This window comes from Thalia democratica, chromosome 1 (genome assembly GCF_965202585.1).
Source record: "Thalia democratica chromosome 1, ktThaDemo2.hap1.1, whole genome shotgun sequence".
NCBI lineage: Eukaryota > Metazoa > Chordata > Thaliacea > Salpida > Salpidae > Thalia > Thalia democratica.
The window spans coordinates 44,530,319-44,550,673 of record NC_139165.1 but is presented as its reverse complement, the minus strand read 5'-3'; the positions used below and the strand labels follow the sequence as shown (position 1 = coordinate 44,550,673).

General features: G+C 25.7%; 2 protein-coding genes across 2 annotated transcripts; one reads left to right on the top strand and one right to left on the bottom strand.

The window, feature by feature from the left end:
* Positions 1-77: 77 nt before the first annotated feature.
* Positions 78-416, bottom strand: LOC145836346 (protein FAM200C-like). Its single transcript, XM_082944159.1, has one exon. It carries the CDS (start codon positions 414-416, stop codon positions 78-80), a length of 339 nt encoding a protein of 112 aa, XP_082800285.1.
* A 3,390-nt stretch (positions 417-3,806) lies between these two features.
* LOC145848653 (secretory carrier-associated membrane protein 5-like) lies at positions 3,807-8,172 on the top strand. Its single transcript, XM_082953983.1, has 3 exons — positions 3,807-4,528; positions 5,032-5,202; positions 7,111-8,172. Exons 1-3 carry the CDS (start codon positions 3,821-3,823, stop codon positions 7,255-7,257), a joined length of 1,026 nt encoding a protein of 341 aa, XP_082810109.1. The 5' UTR covers positions 3,807-3,820; the 3' UTR covers positions 7,258-8,172.
* The last annotated feature ends 12,183 nt before the right edge of the window (positions 8,173-20,355 follow it).

Below are 20,355 nucleotides of genomic sequence, written 5' to 3'. Positions count from 1 at the left end.
AACACTAATTCAAACTTTTTAGAAGCTTCTTTTCCCAGAACAATTTTTGTTATTTGTGATACACTTAGCTTTATCAACTATTCAGCAATTGTATAAGGCTTCTTTGATTTGGACGCCACATGGTATGAAGCCATTAAATTTGGTTTGTCAGCAGACACAAAACCCAATTTTGGAAGTATTCCTTGTGATTCAAAGTGGATCCTATTTGCTTTTAATAATTCAACATCATGACCTGAAACATCTGCTCCACAATGTCGGTTGTTAAAGGGTTCTTGCAACTTAGATGGCTTCAAATTTGCGTTTGAAAATACAATATTACAAAACATGCATTGTAGTTTTTGCAAGGCTTCATTTATTTCAGTACAAGTACAACCAAACTTTACATAAATATCGTTCAACTTCCTTTTCTTTGACATAATTAAGGATTAAGTACTTTTTAAAAAATGTATTCTAGGAAGTATAAATATTTAAATACTAAGACATTTATTTTTATAACGTTTAGTTAAAAAAAACAATGCTTTGGCCTATGACCTTGTCAGTTTGTTTTTTAATATTTGAAAAGAAGTGAGGAAAAGGTACAGAAAGAATAAATGAAATTAGGATTTAACTTGAAACAAAGACTTATTATACATTTTAATATGAACTAGGTACTAAAAAAATAGAATTAGCTGTGCTAGGTATGCAAAAGTAATATTTTCAATAAAAGATGTACACTCTCATTAGTCTAAAAATTAAAAAAAAACTTAGGTTTTTAGTAGATATAATAACTATAACAAGCTTTAGATTCAGGTAATGGTAGTAATATTTTTTTGTAAACCAACAATTGAAATAACAATTAAATTAGTAATGAGTTTTTAAGATTTGTCAAAAATTTGCTGAGATTATGAGATAATAATTAAAACTTTAAATTTCTTTATATGATTTAAAATGCTTGTTAGCCTTAAAAATCAATTGTTATGTTTTGTTTAGTAAAATAAATTTTGGCTTGCATTCACCCAAATTATAGAAAATATCCTTACTTATCTAACAAGTATTAAAAGCCATCTCATACCCTTGGTTGGAAACCTTGCTTTAGCGTGTGGCAACCCTTTTTAGGTATTTAGTTTGATTATTAGTTTTTTTAAGCCTTATGTCTAAAATTATTAGAATATATAAGTTTTTATAAACTTAAGCTGATTCAGGCTAGTTTTTTGTCTCAAAGAGTGGCATAATTTAAAAAAAACTATATCCTTGAAATTCAAAAAAGTATCAAAGTACCATTAGTAAGCGCTCATGTTTTGTTTGACTAAAAAAAATTGTGGTCTTAAAGTATGTTTTTATTTATTTCAGTTTTAAGACTTTCTTGTACATTATACAACTTTAACGGAAGTACTTTAAAAAGTTTTTGTCTTCTTTTGTCGTATTTTTTCAATCATGTAATTAAATTTCTTTTAAAATATTAATGTTTGTTAATGAACTAATTAAACTGTAATGGTTACCATCAAATCTTGGATCTGCTTTTTTTACAAAACTTTATAGCTAAATCTATCCGTTATGATATAAGTGTTATGATTCAATAATATTTTTGTAATAAATTATCTAATTTTATTAAGTATTAACTATTTTGTTTTGTATTTAAGCTTTTAAGTTCTAACACTTATGAGAAAAAATTTAAGCCCCTTAAAGGGTATTGGTCAAGTTCCAAGTCAGTAGTTTTATTTTTGTGGCAATTTATTAGGAAACCCTGAAGTCTTGTTTAAATATTCTTTTTCAATCTAAATATTTGCGAGTCAAAAACTTAATGTATTTTCAGCAAACTACTTAAAATTAACTGACAATAAGTTTGAATCTGAGCAGAAATATAAATAATATACTAATAAAAATACTGATAAATAACTGGCAAAAACAAAAACTAGCAACAAGTTCCAAAGCAGTTATTCCGTAAATATAATATAAACTTGTTTTGACTATTTAAAGTATTCTTATCTAAATAGTGTCTTTTGTATAAAGTTTAAAGAAAACTACAAAGCTCTTTAAACCCTTAGTTTTTAGGCCCTTAAGTGTATATTTTATTGTTATTTCATTTAACTACTAATTTCTTAATAAAAATTAAAAGTTGTAGTTTGTATGATTTAACACTTATAAGGTAAGTTTTAAAGAACCCTTTGACAATGTTTAAAAACTATTACTTAAGTTGTTTTATTCATATACAGTTTGCAGTTGTAAAAAAATTCATTAATTACACATTTTTTACTGTTTTTTATTCTAAAAAAAGTCTATATTAAGCATTTATTTTTGTCAAAGTACCACAAAACTGAAATTTATGTCAGGGTTGCAACACACCTGGCTATTTTGAACTTTATTGAAAAACTCAGGCTGACTCAGATTTGTTTGGTTCTTTTTTCAAAAATCTGGCTAACTTTGATTTTTCTGAAATTTCTGGTTAGTTTTTTGACTTTAAGTTCTCTTTTTTTAGTATTGATTTTATGTCTGGATATTATTTCTTTTTGTTATAACTATGGTATTTTTAGATGTTCAATCTTAATTCACAGTACTTTTCTTCAATATTTGGTTTGAAATATCTATTTCTGATTAAAAAAACACTCGATCAAGTGGACTCTGGCTAACTTTTGATCACTCAGGCTGATACTTATAATTCAAAAAGTGATAACCCTCTCTTATGTCATTAAAATTATTATAAGTTATTAAGTAGTTTTAAACATAACGAAAAAAATGAAACAGTATTTTAAGTAAATTATAATTTAACATATAATAAATACTTAAAGGTATTTTATTTTCATATAAAGTAATCTGGTGGTTTTTATTTGGTTTCTGCTCTGCAATATTAATTAATTGTAAGTTCTAAACCTTATTTTCAACACATAAAAAAAGATGCTAAGATTGATTTCAACACATGACATTTTCAAATTTAACAATTACATTCAGATATTAGTTTCTAAATATAGTTTTTTCCTTAAAATTAGTATTAAATTTAAATGTATTTTAGTTAAAATTTATAGTTATTTTTAAACAAGCTATACTTTTAGAATAAATCGCCAAGCTTTTTTATTTTAAGAAAAGACAAAAACAATGAAAGAAGGCCAAGAAGATGTTTTATCAAATAATGAGTTACTTGCTTCACTACCAGACAATGTAGTCAAAAACATAACGCAGCAAAAGGAGGCAATGAGTGTGGAAGAAATTAAAAGGGAACTGCCAGCTTATTTAAGACACGAAGAAAACAATGATGAACTCTCAAAAGGGTTTTTCAGAGGCCCCATTGTGCAAAAGTTCACGCAAAACCCTTTTGCTTTTGCAGCAATCGGAGTCACTGTTTTCTTTTTTTCAAGAGCTGTGTTTGGAGCTAGCAAGAAGGCTAGTCATATGTCAATTAATAGAAATCTTCAAAATCGTGTAAAAGCGCAGGGATTTGCTATTGCAGCAATTGCTGCTGGATTTTACTATAGTCAGTACAAAGAAAAACAGGAAAATGAAGAGTATGAAAGAAGGCGTAGAGAAAGATACAATAATGAATAGGAATATTGTACATGTTTATTTAAATAGACTTTATAATTTTTGTTAATTAGCAATTATTAAAAAATTTAAGAACTATTATAGAGTAATTTTAAAAAAAGTTTGTTTTTTAATTATTTGAAATTTACATTTTGGATAAAAATTAAATGTTTTATTCAAAATTTAATTGCTAAAAATTTATAAAAATAAAAGTTTAATGTTTATGCTGTGCATTTGCATGCTCCACCTACTTCTGCACTACCCAATATTTATATTAAAATTTTAAATAGTGAATTAATTATTCAAGGTTTTAAAAATAGCTTTATAAATGGATGGTGTTGACAAAAACCCGTTTGCTGACCCGTTTTCAGATGGCTCAGTGCAGCAGGCAACAAATGCCTCAAGCATAAACAATGCTGCTCTGGATGACTACAACCCTTTTGCTTCTGACAATGGAGCAACTATTCAGCCCGATCAGCCTTCCATGATGCAAGCTGCCCCTGAAAATCCTCCTCCCTTTGAAGGCTACGGCTCGACCTCAAAAGTTACAGCTGACCCGGTCCCTCAGCAACCAGCACAAGTTCTTCCTGGTCATGAAGAACTTTTGAAGAGGCAAGAAGAGTTGGAAAAGAAAGCAGAAGAGCTTCAAAGGCGCGAGCAGGAGCTGAACCAAGGGAAGTTTGCAACCAGGCAGAACAACTGGCCGCCATTTCCAAAATGGTTTCCCCTCAACCCATGCTTTTATCAGGACTTTGCAGTTGACATACCGCCAGAGTTTCAGAAGGTTGTCAAAATGTGTTACTACTTATGGATATACTATGCTGCAGTGTTGTTCTTCAATGTTATTGCTGCTTTGTCAGCGTTTGCAGCCGCTCCTAAAGACAATACTACTGGCGGCCAGGCCTTTGGCCTATCTCTCTTGTGGTTTGTCATGTTCACTCCTTGCTCCATGTGCTGGTATAGACCAGTTTATAATGCCTTTAAGAATGACAGCTCCTTCAACTTTTTTGCTTTCTTTTTCATCATGTTCTTTCAGGTTGGTGTACAATTTATAATTTGAAGGTAAAATTATACCAACAAAACTATTTAAAAAAAGCTTAAATTTTAAAAGTAAAACTTTTTGCGTTCATAAATAATTACTTTTTAAGCTTTATGTTTTCTTATTATTATTACAGGTATTTTAAAGTTTTGTTATGATAGCTTAACAGATAAATATTACTTTTAAACATTTGTTAGTTTACTCTTTTTTTATGATAGTGCAGTTTTTTTTATTGAATTTTAAAACATATTTTAAATACATCAGTATGCTTTATCTACATTTTCTACTAAATAATATACTTCTTACTTCTGGATAAGAAAGATTAGAAAAAAATCTTCTACATCCCCACTTTTATTTGTTTAAAATGAGTTTTTGATAGTGTTTAAAAAATTTCCAAAGTCATTTGTTTTTTCATCAAAAGCTCAATTTCATTTACAGTCTAATGTTTTTCAATTTGAACTTATACCAAAACTAATTTACTATTTAAAAATGTTTTTTAGGCGTGCTGGGCTGTTGTCATGGCAGTTGGACCTCCGGGTGTTGGTACCGTGGGGTGGATATTTGCGTTTTCAGAAATGGCAAGTTACAACGCTGGAGTGAAGGCCATCTTCTTCATTGAGTGCATCTTGCTCTCCATCATGGCTGCCGGCTCAATTATCCTTCTCAAAAAGGTAAGATTTGTTTATTGTGTGTTCATAAAAGGTGATAGGCTGTATTAATAATGTTGAAATAATTTTTATTAAAGAGACCTTAAAGCAAAGTTCTTTGAACTGATATAGCTTTGTAAGTTCCTGTTTAAAGAATGTTAAACACAAGTTGTTGTTATACTAAAATACCAATTCAATATTTATAGTGAGAAAAGTAGTTAAGTTTTTTTAACTTAAATTTAAATTTAGTTTATCTAAAACTTTAGTCATTAATTTAAGTTATTAAAAAACTAATGAATTTTATTCATATCAATTATTGCTTTCAATTTCAAAAAGTATTTTTTTTACAATATACATGCTTTAACAGTTTTTACTTTTTATTATAGATTAAAATTTAAAAGTAGTTATAAAAAAAAGTGTTTAAATTTTTATCAGAAGTAAAAAGATTGCTCTTTATTTGTAAAAAGTTACTAAAGTATTACAAAACTTTTTCCATCTAGAGCATATATATTTTTTTATGTATGAACTAATTTTATAACTTTTTTTATTTATAGTTTTTATCAACATGAAATGTTTCATCTCTATTTCATGTTCTTAAAGTTTGAAAATTATTTTTTTAATTATTCAAATGAAAGTTAGAATTGTAAGTAAAAGTTCTATTTCTTAATAAAAAGTATTTAAAAAATAATTAACATTTTTGCTAAAAAAATGACTATAGTTAAATTCTAAACTTTAAAATGCATAAGCAAAATTCAGGGGAACTTTTAGTATTCAAGTTTTAGTTTTCTTATGAGTCATTTTTATAGATGCACTTGTAATTCACCAAGTTAAACTTACAAATTGTCTAACTTTTTTCCACTCTATAAACATTAAGATTTAATACTGTCATCAGTATAAGAAATACGCCTGCTAACCACACTTTTGAAAGCTTATATGCGTCTGTAATCGTTCAGCTTAGAAGGCTGTAACGTACAAGTTTTATAATATATTTCATTCTGTTTTCTCTACCTTTTTCTTAATTTAATTTTTGTTTTCTAGCAATAATATGGTTAGAATATTATCATAAACTTTTTATATCTTTTTAACGTTATGAAAAATATTAGCGTAAGCTATACTTTTGATAATTCGAGTATGTTTTAAAAAGTTAGAAATAAAGTATACATTTATTTTAAGTTGGAAACATATTAGTTTTTCTTAAAGTCCAATTAAAACTTTGCCATATAGCTTAAAAAATTATAAGAGTTTCTAAAAAAACAGGATTATTGAATTTTCTTCAAGCTACCTTTTACTGTTTACTTTTGTTTGCATAAACTATGAAGTACTCATATGAAAGGTGAACTTCTTACAGTTAGAAACTTCCATCTTAACTTCGATTTATAATTTAAAACACAAATCAGATGGCTACTACAGCTTAAAAAATATCTAATTAGAAATTTTACATTTTGTTGAAGTTACAATGAAAATTTATTAGGCAATAAATACTTTTTGAGCTACACTAAATGCTATGTAATGTTTATTTTATATATTTACACAATAATGAGTTCAACCAACAAAGTTGATGAAGATGTTATTATTTATACAACAGTTTACGTAACTTGCTATTACTAAAATTTAAATATTTCAAGCTTAAAAATTGTTATATATAATATTCTAAAAAGTATGGTTCATAGTAAATGTTCAACCTAAATGAAGCTTTCATTTCTTAAAATGTTACTTATATTTAAAATTAGTTTTCTTAAAGTTTCGATACTTTAAAAGTATTTATACAAAAATAATAATTAACTCTGTTTTTAAAATAGACAAAACCTGTTCTGAAAGAAAAATTGTTTTTTTTTTTCACTTGTTACTTTTAAAATTTGAACTATATAAAAGGTTTTTTACATCTGCAATTTATCTTTACACTTGCCAAACTCAACCCGTAACTTACCGCAGGTCCACACATTGTACCGAACCACGGGAGCCAGCTTCGAGAAGGCTCAGGCCGAATTCGCCAACAGGGCCACGAAGAACCCCGTTGTCCAGTCGGCGGCCAAGCAAGCCGCTCAGCAGGCTGCCCAGGCCCAGTTCGGCAATCCTTAAGCACGCACAGCTTGTCGTTAGGTGTTTAAAATATTCAAGTAATAATTTATTATTAAGTTTATCTGTAGAAGTTGCTTATGAATTTTTATTTATTATAAAAGTTAGATTACAGGAATTAACAAATTTATGTTTTTTTTTACATTAAAAGTTTATTATCTTTCAAAGAATCTGTTTAAAAAGATGACCTTGTTAGAAATATGATTTTGTTTATTTTAACTTAATAACAATTATTTCTTGCCTGAGGCAATATAAGTATCTTGAAGTTTAACTTTTTTTATTATAACATTTATTTTGGATCATTTAAAGTTTGTAAATTTTTAAAGCATTGTCGGGTAATTTTTTAGTTTCTAATATTTCATTGTTAATTCAAAATGCTTCATATTTTTATAAATAAAAAGCTTAAAACATTCAAACAATTCAAAAGTTATTTTAAAAACTGTAACAACACGTACAAAATTTATTTTATGCTTTATGTATCAGTTTACTTTTAATTACTTTCTTTTAATGCCTCACTTAAATTTACGGTTCGGAAATATTTATTTCTGTTTCTTTTTATTTGTATGCATTTATTTATACTAGTTTTTTTTGTTGATAAAAATAATCTAAGTTATTTGACAAGCAAAACCTATATTAAACTGTAAAACTAAGATATTAAAACTGAACAAACAACTTTATGTGTTCACTCTTACTCGTTCGTTTTTTATAACAATTTGTTTACTCTTTACACTTTTCTCTTAACACTCCAAATTTTTTTTTCACATACGCAATAATATATCTTGAATTACTTGAACGCATGTTTACATTGTTTCTTTTTATATCGTAATTTGTCTGAGTATTTTATATACAAAAAAAATTCACTTTTGATAAAGTTACGATTTTTGTCCTGACTATTTACAAGCTAAATTATTTAGACGATTGTTTATTGTATTGCATGATTTTTTAACATCTTTAAAAGGTTATTTAACTGTTTTGAAAGAATAATGTGTTCAATCTTTGATGAAAAATAAATGTTTATTTAGTTGTTCGATTGTAACTTAATCACAATGATGATTTATTAAAGCTACAAAATAAAAGAGACAACTTATACAGTTTCTTTTGAAAAGTTTTAAGTAAACTCAAATTAAAAATAGTTCTTAATAATTAATTATACTTAGATACCCTGTCTAGCATAACAATGAAATAAATGTGCCCACACAATTAGTTCTACTAATTTCTCCCAAAACTTTTTCTTGCTTTTTTAGGAAACATTCTTGACTAATTTTCTCTTGCTAAACACTGAATGTTATCAAAATTTGAAGATTCACTACTATAAAGTTTTTATGCCGATTTATGGTTTAAGAAAATAATAATTTAATCATGTTTTCTTTGCATTATATATTTGTTAAACATGATTAAATTTATAACATAGTTTCAAACATCTTTTACATGGCTTTGCTTTCTTAGTAAAATTTAGAAAAAAAATTGTTAAATAATCATAGTTTACTATTTAATCAAATTTAAACTTAATAATTTGGTTATAGATAACTTAGAAAGAGAAGTTGGAAAATTAACTTTTCTTAAGATTAATACTCTTTACTTTTATAAGACTTCAAACTTAGTTAGATTAAGTTTTTTATTTAATTACATAGTTAATTTTTTTTTAACTCATGGAAGTAAAGATAGTTATAATTAATTGAAATAAGCAACTTCAGTTAGTTATAGAAAATAAAAGTGCAATGAAAATAAACAATTTTCTCAAAAGTTTAGTTGACTGCAGATATATGCTAATTAAATTTAACCAATAGGGAGTTGCAAACATTTACATATAAATAAACAATATACACACTTGTACAATAGCCGGTGTATGATTAAAAAAGCTTACAATATTTTTATCGTACCAAAAGAAAATCATTATTACGGCTAAAACAGTGTTAACTGATAACTATGAGTTTTTAATAATTTTATTTATTATAATTAGTGGTATCATGTCGATACTCCAGTTTAAGTTAGGTTTTATCTGTGCTAGTAGTGAAAAAAAATCTTAAAGTCTGTCATATAAGAGCTTTAAAATCCTATTTCTACCAAAAGGATCAAGTTTCTCATACTTTATGCAAGGTAACCCCCGATCACTCTAGTTAATTTTTTTGTAATCAAATAATGTTATTTATTCTTTTTTACAAGAAGTTTTTTTTAATTTATTTGCTTTATTTAGTTTTTCTGTCTTAACTTTGATGTAAGACTCTGTTTTTTTCAGATAAATAGTGATTGTTTTATAATTGAACGTAATTTAGCATAAAATAAATCTTTTTGCTCTGCATTACAAACAAACTAACACTATATTATCTTATTACTAAAAAAAAAACTTTATTCTGGGTTATATAAATCACTACCAACTCTTACAGTAGTCGCACATAAGGTTTACAAGTACAGAAACAAAACCTAGATCGTATATACGTGTATCAATCTGTCTCGTTTCAGATCAAAAAAATAGTTGGCCCAACTGAAGTGTTTACTTTTGGTGAACTTGAATCATTAAGGACATATCTTTTTATATGCTGGTCAAAACTGAACCTTGAAAACAACTGTTGAGAGTAGGTGTCAAATGTGCACGAAGGGAAACTTTTACACGAAGACATTTTTGCACGAGTTGAAATTTTTTTAATTTAATTTTTTTATTTTTAAAGTATATATACTTTTGTCCTTTACTTACTATCACTGTTACCCCTTACCCTCAGTTGGTAACGTTTTTTCTTCTTTTTTAATTTGTTATTAATTTATTTTTTCTCGTTTTTTGTTAAACTTAATTGATAATTTCTATTTGAATTTTTATTTTACTATCATTGTTACCCCTGTCCTCGGTGGGTAATTTTATTTTTTTTTTTTTTATTAATGTATTTTCCTGTTTTATTTTTCTTCTATTTTAATTTTTTTTTACTCCCGTGCAAAAATGTGTTCTCGCATATTAGACCTGTCACCATTGTTACCTAAAAACCATATTAATAAATGTAAACATTGAGGTTTGCTCCCTTTATTAAACGAATATCAATGTTTTAATCACGTTGAGTTTTTCCAAAATTTGTTATGAATTTATAGATATTAGCTAATGGTACAGAGTTTCCCAAAATGGTCGAAGCAAAGAGAAGGCTTGACTTGTAAAAAGGTTAAAAGCCATAGTTTGAAAATTATATTAGATATTCTGTAATTCACGAACGTAGGCAAAAAAAAGTCTTTGTACTATTCAAGGGTTTTTTAATAACTTATACTAAATATTATGGGAAAATATAATTAGGGTCGCTTAAAGTGGGCCGTTATATAAAAAAATAGTTTTAAATTAGTACAGCAAAGATGTTCTTATAAACAAATTGTACTGTATAATTCTATGTGCATAATTGTTTGTTTATAAGTTAAAATCCTTACTTTGAAGGAAATTTTAAAGTTTAAACTTTTTTTTTTCATAAACGGGTAAAAAATACCTCTAATATAGAACACGTAAACTTGTTTCATATTTATATACAGTTGTTGAGTAAAATAAAAGAAAGTACAAACTAATGATAATTAAACAAAATTTAAAACTTGATAAATTGATAAAAACTTTCAAAAGTGTTTTAGGATTACTTTTTCTACTGCAGAGATAAAGATATTGATGATTATTTTAATACAAACTGCATTCTAAATTATATTTGATAAACAAATAAGTTTTTTATACTGATATAAATTATTTAACATTTTATTTTAAAGTAGTATTTTTGGATTATTAAACAGTTTAAATCTTAAAATCCATTTAATTTATTTTAATGAATTTTCAGAACTAAATAAACATTACAATTATTTAAGCTGCATTACAAATAAATAATAAGTTTTCTACCACAATTTATTTTAGAAATTCATAAAACTCAAACTGCATTCTAAATAGATTTTGTTACATAAAAAGTTAAATTATCTTAAAAATATCTAAATTTACAATGTAAAATAAAATTACTACCCTTAAAGACATTTTTTATCAATTATAAAGTTTTAATAAAGTAAAAGTTTTTGATATATTTTACATTGATATTAACAAAACCCCTTTATAAGTTTATAATCAATCAGTTAAATCAAAGTAACACACAGTGGGCTGAAAACGGGGTTCAAGCGGCCAATAACTACAAAAAAAAATTGCAGAACATAAAATCAAGCTAAAAATTGAACATTCTTAGATAGACCTTGATTTATTTTTTCAAAATTGGTTTGTTACTTTCTGCTTTAGGTATTTAAAAAGTTATGTAAGTTCAAACTCAACAAGTTTTACAGTGAAAAAACTACTCAAAATTCTTCATAGTTTTTGTCAAAAATTTGCTTGCAGTAAGTTACAGAAAGATACCTGAAATACTTATTTGGAAAATATTTTATTATTTTTATAAAATTTGGTATAACGTATATCAAATAAAAAAACAAGTTATATAAAACCTAAAAATTTTATAGATTTTATTTTTTTTAAGTTGGTACTTTTTTCAAAAATACAAAAGAAAATAGGCATCAAAACATTGCTTGTAGAAACCTAAAAATATTTTTATGCCTATTGATATATTTTTATGTAAATGTTTATATAGAATTTTTGTCATATTTGTTACAGCATAAAAAAGAAGAAATTTCTGCGATAGGCAATTGAGACATTTATCTCTTAAACAAACTCTATATCGCCCTAAGTACATCTATAATCTTTTTGAAAATTTAGCAATTTTTTAATGAGAAATGTTTTTTTTTTAATATTCAAATAATTTTGATATCTTTTATTAACACTAAACCAAAACAAAGAAAATAAAATAAAAACACATTTTTAAAAAGCGTTTAAGGTTATTTTTTAGTAATTGCTGTAGGCCTTAATTTTGACAGAAATTTTAGGGTTTTTAGATTTTTTCAAAATTTCAAATAGCAGAAACTTGCTACTATTCAAGCTTACATAACTTTCAATATACTTAAAACAGAACTAAACCCAGTTATTAAAGAAGCCTATCTCTAAACAACTAAACTCTTGGTTTAAGTTTTTAGTCACTAAAATGGTCAATGGCAGCGTGGCAGCCAACTGTGTAACAAATGATTTAACTTTTTGGATAAATTTAATAGTTTCATACAGTAGTTGTTTTAGAAAAATATTTCTTCATTTTAAGGATTATTAAAGTCAATTTTAAAAAATTAATAACTTGAGCATCTCCCAGAACACGTTTAACAAAACATTGTTTGATAAAATAATAGTACTATGTTTTATTAATAAAAAAAAATTAGAAAAGATAGTTTTCAGAAGATTGTACAATTTATAATGAAAATGTCTGTACTGTTTAGAAAAATATAAGACATACTGTTATTCTTTTACAGTTTCTGTCGACAACTAAACGATCCAAAACAATAATTATGTATAATTGCAACTTGTAAAAATTTATTTTTAAAACTTAATATGAAAATATAAAAGTTGTTATCAACGGAACATTCTTTTATGCTGAATCAAAAAGCAATATAAACCGATCAGCGAAATCTAGGATTAGCTTCATTTTCTACCCCAGGGGTTTACAGTAGCGTACTTCTTGCTGGTGACTTCGGATTTTGAATCCCTGATTGGAACATTCTCTTCAATTTTTTTGATGTTAAAAATTTCCTTGTTGTTGGAAATTTCCTGGTTTTTGGAAAGTACGTGGTCGCTTGAAACTTTCTGGTCGTATGGAACCTGCATTATCCTTAACGGCATAGACACGTTTCCCTTCAAATGTATGAGTTGCGTTTTTAACTTTAGAAATTTGCCATCTTTTTCAAAAGTTATTTTGCAGTGATTTTAGTTTTTTTTTTAATTTTGTTTTCGTAACTATAAATCTTGCAGAAATTTCTTTAAAGTAAAACATGGCATACTCATATGTTAGTGACTCATTGAAACCATACATGAATCAATAACGTCAACACATTTTGAAGTTTTCAGGGTAGACAACTTTATCATTGACTTCAAGAGCAGCTTCTTTTGCAATTACTTTCTCAGTAGCTATTATGACCTTAAACAAAACAAACCCGTTTGATCCCCGGTTTATGTTTTATCCCCGGTTTATGATCCCCGGTTTATTAATTATCTTACTATTTGCAACGAGGAAAAATAGTATTTAAGGTTGGAGTTTTCAGTGCTTTCAGCAAATTCTTTTATAAATGTTATCAATATATAATAATCAGTTGACATTAAAATCTCACCTAGTTCAGTTCCTTTTAATTATGACCATCGGTCGACTCCATGTTGGCTTCCTCACGTGTGGCTACTATTCTTTGATATACACTATTTTTTATTGGAGTTAATTCGGTGTGGTTTGTTTTCTTTGATTTTGTTTATTTAAGAAGATTGGCAACATAAAAAACCTTTTTTCTATGCTCTACCAAGTCTTCTTTGATCACTTTGTTTGAAGAGTCATTGTGGTTTTCTTAATTACTGCTTGACTAGCTAATACATTGGTGACTTCTAACTGCTGAGTTAATTGTTGTAATTTAGAATTATCAGTCTCCTTGATTTACATATCTCCTTGAGTGTCAGATATGAATAAAGTTAGGATAAACTACTCTTTCCTGTCCAAACTATTTTAAATTTAACTAAATTTAAGATAATAATTGGTGTGGTTCATTATAAAGATGAAATTTTTTGGAAAGTATTTTATTGAGACGTCTTTAAATGCACAATTAAATTAAAATATTTTTATATTTTTAATGTTATATTCAACTATTTTAGGTACTAAATTTATTTACATATTTTGACTAGGCTTAACAGTTTAAATCAAACTTGATTTTAAAGTTTAAAATAAAAATGTAGTCAAATTTAATTAACTATTCAACTAAATAGAATTTTTAAACTAAAGTAAATTAGACAAATAGAGTAAAATTTGACTAACTTTGCAATTTGAAAATCGTGAATAAATTGAATTAGTATTTCCTAAAAAATAAACTTTTTCGATATTCTAACCTTAATGGTTAAAGTAAGACTGAACTTTCTGTATATAGCTTTCAAACTCAGTACTTTAATTTAGTAAACTTTTAAATAGTAGAAAACTTAAATGTTAGTTTAGTTATAAATGTTCAATCATTTATACTCAAATTCAAAGTTTACTTTTTATGTTATTAAGAAATGATAATTAAGACCATTTTACTGTCTTTTACTGTAGAAATTTTAAAAGTGAATATGACACTACATTATTTAAACTTACTAAGTTTATCTTTAGAACCAGTTAGTAAAACTCCTTGAATCTACTATATTAATTCAGTTGAAGAATTACAACAAATTATCACTAAATTAATTTTTTTATATCTTTTTAGACTTAGTTTACAAGAAAACAAAAAATCTACTTCCATTAATATATGTTTCACAGACTTAATACCTTTTCAAAATTACATATGTACGTAGTTCTGTAAAGCCGAAGTATACAGAACTATGTAACTTTAATCCTTTGCGGAAAAAATTCAAACAAGTTTAGAAATTTTATTTAATAATACGGTTTTTATATACATATTTTTCATAATGAAATGAAACTCAGAATAAACATAATGACAATACTGCATATTACATTATAGAATTGAGAAAAGTAACTAAACAGAATGGAGCGTAAAAACAAAACTTTGTATATCTAAAAATCAACATGTTTTTTTTTAATCAAAATAAAAAAGCACATGCAAAAAAAGTGCAAGTTCAATCTTTATCATTCTTGTGGTATTAAAAGAACTGTTTTGTATTTGTTTTCTGCAGCAAGATTAAGTTTATTAACGGTTGTATACCTTATCAATATAAAAACATTACTGTTAGTAAAAGTATCCATCATGGTGATTGTGCTTAGTCGTAGAAGTCGGTAGGCATTTAGTGGTATGCAAACAAAAAAAAAATCATCGCGAGCCGCAGTTGTTGTTTTCATTATGACATTGTTTTTTCACCCTTCATTACAAATCCAATGGTATCTTTTTAAATGTATTGTTTAATAATTATGTATCCATTCATCCGGCAAAATTAAGTTAAGTATATATAAGTTATTAATAATTGTGTATTCTATGAATACAAACATATGAAACCTTTCTTTAATTAAAGAAATACTAATGCATTAATATAGTTTTTAAGACAACAGTTTGTTTTTATATTTACAAATAAAAATTTTATGCGACATTATTTATTGAATCAATTTAAAAATCTAATGTTTTAAAAATATTTAAGATATAAAAACTTCTATTTCAGATACTTTAAACCATGACTAATTTAGATATACAATACGTTATATTAGTGGTTAACTACAAAACTTTTACATGTTAAACTATAGATAAACTATAATAAGTTTACAACAGCAAAAAGTACAAGATATAACAAAACAAAAACTATTTATCTTAATCATGTTATCCAGTAGTATAGTTTATTGAACGATAAAAAATGCTCAAAATATTTTCTCCTGGGACCTGGTGCACGAAGAACTTTTCGGTTATCGGGTCGCACACCACGGGTATCTTTTAACGTCTTGTCTAGTAAAAGTTTTTATGTAATCTAATAATTAAAACGACGAAAACACACTAAAATAAAATTTAGAACAATTTGATAATGAATAAAACTGTATTTTCCAGTGTTTAAAGAAGTTTTATTTATAAAAGAATAAAAAAACAATGCACAAAATAGGAATAATTGATTTATTTTACTTACTTATACCTTGAGTAAATTAAATAAAACTTTTAATTTTATCTTTTGTATGTGTCAAAATATCCTTTGAATGCGTTTGAAATAAAAATGTTATGCAGTCTTTTCATTGGAATGATGTTACAAAAAGTCCAAGTAATTAAATACTTTCAAACAACCATTTTAAATGGAACTATCCAAAGAGATACTGTGAAAAATGATAAAATGTTTTAATAAACAGAAAATTAAATTAATATCATTTGTAATCTTGATGTCATTAAAGTAAGCGTTTATTTTGTAGAAACGAAAGCATTAAATTAAGCTAATAAAAACGAAACTATTGATGACTACATTAAGTCTATTTATTTAGTTTTTAGATGTCTTTTAGTTACCTTAAGCATACAATTTTAAAGTTTCAATCTAATTTCTTTTGAACACTTCACAAAACAAATACAAAATAAACTTTATCATTGTCACATATGAGTCTTGACAATTTCACCAAATTATATTTGCTCACAAAAGCAGTAAGTTGATTCATTGGGGTCAACAGGCATTAGTATCAGATCTTTCTAAGGTTAGACGTTATTTGATTAAAGTAAAACAAATAAAATTTTAAAACTAGACTTCACAGCACGACAACCCATAGGAGTTGGTTCAACTTGATTTCTGCGTTGATTAAAATTACTGCTAATTCGGATAAAATTTAGGAGCTATTTAGATATAACCTTGAAACTATCAAAAAGTAAAATAAATGTGATTAATTGGTTGTCTCATTTTCGACTGAAACCAAAAATGGACTGATTTAAGCTTCTTAGTTTCACCATCATTACAGCGGTTCTTCATGTCTTCATATGAAAACGGGGTTGTAGACTGTCACCTCACAGGAGCTACTGTAGATTGATAGTTGTGACTTGTGAGGTGCAGTAAAGTACTAAAAAAATACTTAAATACTAACAATTTAATTTTTCTTTAAACTTCTAAAACAAAAAGAAATTAAATAGCATTAAAACAGTATATAGCTAAACAACATTAACTATGTATTGGTTAAACTAGTCGACTACTTTTTGTCACAATTGAAAAAGTAGTTTGTTAATCAACTCAACGGTAGCTTAACAAATGTAGTCTAGTTGGCAATAAAACTAAATACAATATTATTACTAAAATAAACTAATTTAATCCAAAATGAATCGAAAATGAAATAAAAAAGGGTTTAAACAACGTCAACTTTGAATAATTAAAAAATTTCTTCTATATAGTTCAAAAGTTGTTTTAAAAAACAACATTTCTTTAAAACTAAAAACTTGTCGCATAATCAATTGATTTGGAATAAAAAAAAATAACAACATATTCTTTTACGCTTAAACTTTTGATTTAGGTTATGAACACCATACTACAAAAAAGGTTAAGTCTACTTTATAAGTTTTAAGCATTAAAATAAAAATTAAAGGCTTTTTTTTACTACTGATATAATTTTTTTTCAACTTTGTACAATAATTGCCAACTATTTTTTATTCAGAAATTTTGTTAGTATTCTTTTATGTTTTTTGTGTTTTTTTAAACAAACAACTTCCTAATTAACCTAATAGAGGTTTTAATAGCATTTAAAATACTTTTGAAAACTCATAAGAAAAAGTACAAATTATCTACAAAAATACCTATTTCAATTCATAAGTTCCATTAAGTTATTCTACATACTACAACTCTATTCATAACAAGATCTGTCCTGTAACCCATGTAACAAACTACCTACAAGCATAATAGACACCTCAAAATATGGTCAATGGACTTGGTGCGGAAAAAAAAAACTTTTATTCATCACTTGGTACACCCAATTAGTAGTATTTGTCTTTTTTGTATTTAATTTAATGTTGTTTACTATATCAAGTTTCAGAATAAAATTTTCTACAAATTAAATTTGAAGGTTCATATTTTTTTTATTTCAGCATTTATCCTTGAATATTAAAAAAAAAAGGTCTAACTGTGATGAAGTATATTTCCATAAGCTAGAAAATATAAGTAAATATATATATTTTTTAATTTGAAAATAAATAAAAACCTTATGACTAAAAGGTCTTTCTCCACACCAGTCCATTGATGATAGTTGTCTGTGTTCATATTTTATTTTTAAAATTTCTTACTGTACAAACTGACAAAACAACTCTTTTATCAAGTATAAAGTTGTTAAAATATCAAGTTGTTTAAAAAAAAGTTCTTTAAAATTATCTTTTAGTGGGTTGGTAAAAGCCAGAGGCACCAGACTACGGTGGGAGTGCAAAGAAGTATCAAACACCTCAACTGTTTTAATTTATTTTTTCAAAACACATTTTTAAGTATTTGATCTGAATATTATTTTAGAAATATTTAAAACATAATATTCAAGTAAACTTTTTCAATAACTTTAAAAAGAATAATGAATTAGCTAGATAAAAAAGTTAAATTGAAAACTGTTCTTGTTTTCAAATTCATGTATAGGTGAAAATATAATTTATAAAGTTTATGTAAAAATTTTACAATATTCATATTTTTGGAGTTTAGTAACACTACTAATCAAGCAATTGAAACAGTTCTATAAATATACTCAATACTTTTAAATCAGGTTTTCCCAAAAGAAGCATATCACCCCTTTGGGAACTGATGCTTTAAATTAAGCTTCAGGTTCATCAAATTTTTGTAGGTTTATGTTACACTTAAAGAATGTTTATATGGTTTTTAAAGTAGTATTATCATTAAGTCATCTCTCATAATTCAGTCTTTGTTTTCATTAAACATTATGTTTTAAAATGTAGCATGATAGTTTTGTTGTTCTACTATTTTTATATAAATTACAAATAACACATTGTTAAACATAAAATATAAACTTTAATTGTTTTTATAAAGCTTAGATACTTTTTTAATTTAATAAAATCTTCAAGTTGAATAATATTTAATTTAAATAAATAAATAAATATATATATATATATCAAGTTGCCCGAACCTTTGAGTTGAGTTAGTTTTATATATTGTTGTTGCAAATCACATAAAAAAAACACAAAAAACAATTAGCTTTCTAGCTTTTACCACCATTGCACTTTTTACATTTTTCTGAAATCAACTTCTTTTTAAATTGTATGGGACCTTAAAAATTGGACCTTCAAGTTTTTGGCTGAATTTTTTTTGTAAATGTAGCAATCATCAAAAAAAAACATTTTAAATGTGTTTCAAGACAATTTGAGGAAAGTTTCATGGAGTAATTTTTTACTTTTCTGTACTTTTTTATAATTTTTTGTTAATTTTTAATTTTTTGAGAAAATCAAGAAGTGCCCCCATAAAACAAATGCCTCTAATTTATGTATAATAAAAATTTTTTTTAGTGAGTTAGACTATTTATTTTGTACTGGAAAATGTTATGCATTGTTTTTGTATATATGTTGACCACTAGGTTCCAATCTTGCAAATTTCAATTCAAAGAGTTTTTTAAATCTAGCTTTAGGGCCCTTAGTCGTTTTTTCACTGGACAAAATCAGACTGGACTTTTAGGTGTTTTTAGGGTAAATTTCAGATATTTGTGAAATTTTAATACATTAATTAGAACAATGAAAAACAATGTGTACTAGATTGTACATTTATTGAAAGTTTTGCAAAATTTAATCTTTTTTATAAAAAAATGTTTGTGTCAGAGTGCTTTGGGTATTTGCCTATACCTAAAAAAAGCAAGTGTAATTGTTTTTTAAGTTACAGTTCAGACATTTTTTCAATGTTTAATACATATGTTAGAACTATGAAAAAAAAAAGTATATTAGATTGTACATTTAACAACAGGCCGGTAAATTTTAAACAGTTTTTACAAAGAATTGTTTTTGTTATAGCACTTTATAATACTTTGTCCTTTCTAATTTTGTTGATTATAAAAACAACTATCATTAGGACCCGTATATAGTTAGGCCACACATGTAGCGTAAGATAATAAGAAACTGTTTAAATTTTCTAACTTAAAAAACTCATGTTATATATTTAACTGTTTTGATTCTTTCAAGTCTAATACTTTTGTTTTACTGATTAAAACGAGTTTGACTTACTACTATTAAAACATTTAAAATTATAAGTAAATACTGCCCTAAATTGATAATGGCCAAATTTAAAAAGTTTTCTAAATTAAATTGCCACATCCGTAGCATAATAATTTTGTAATTTCTCTAAAAATGAATGATAATTAAAATATCTAGCAATAAAATTTAAAATAGAAAAAAAAGGGTTATTTTAATACATGGTTTTTGTTTCATTTTAGAAAAAAATGTTGTAGCTTTTATAACCATATTTTAAAATTAAAATAGAATTTTACTGAATATTGAAAAGTGTTATTTTTTATAACGATTTATGATATCAAAACTAAACTTTTATTTGAAATAAGAAAAGAGTAATTTTTTTCGTTCAAATAAAAAAATACTTAAAATATTTGTTCTAATTATTTTTAATTTTAGTTTAAAATCTCAAAATTTATA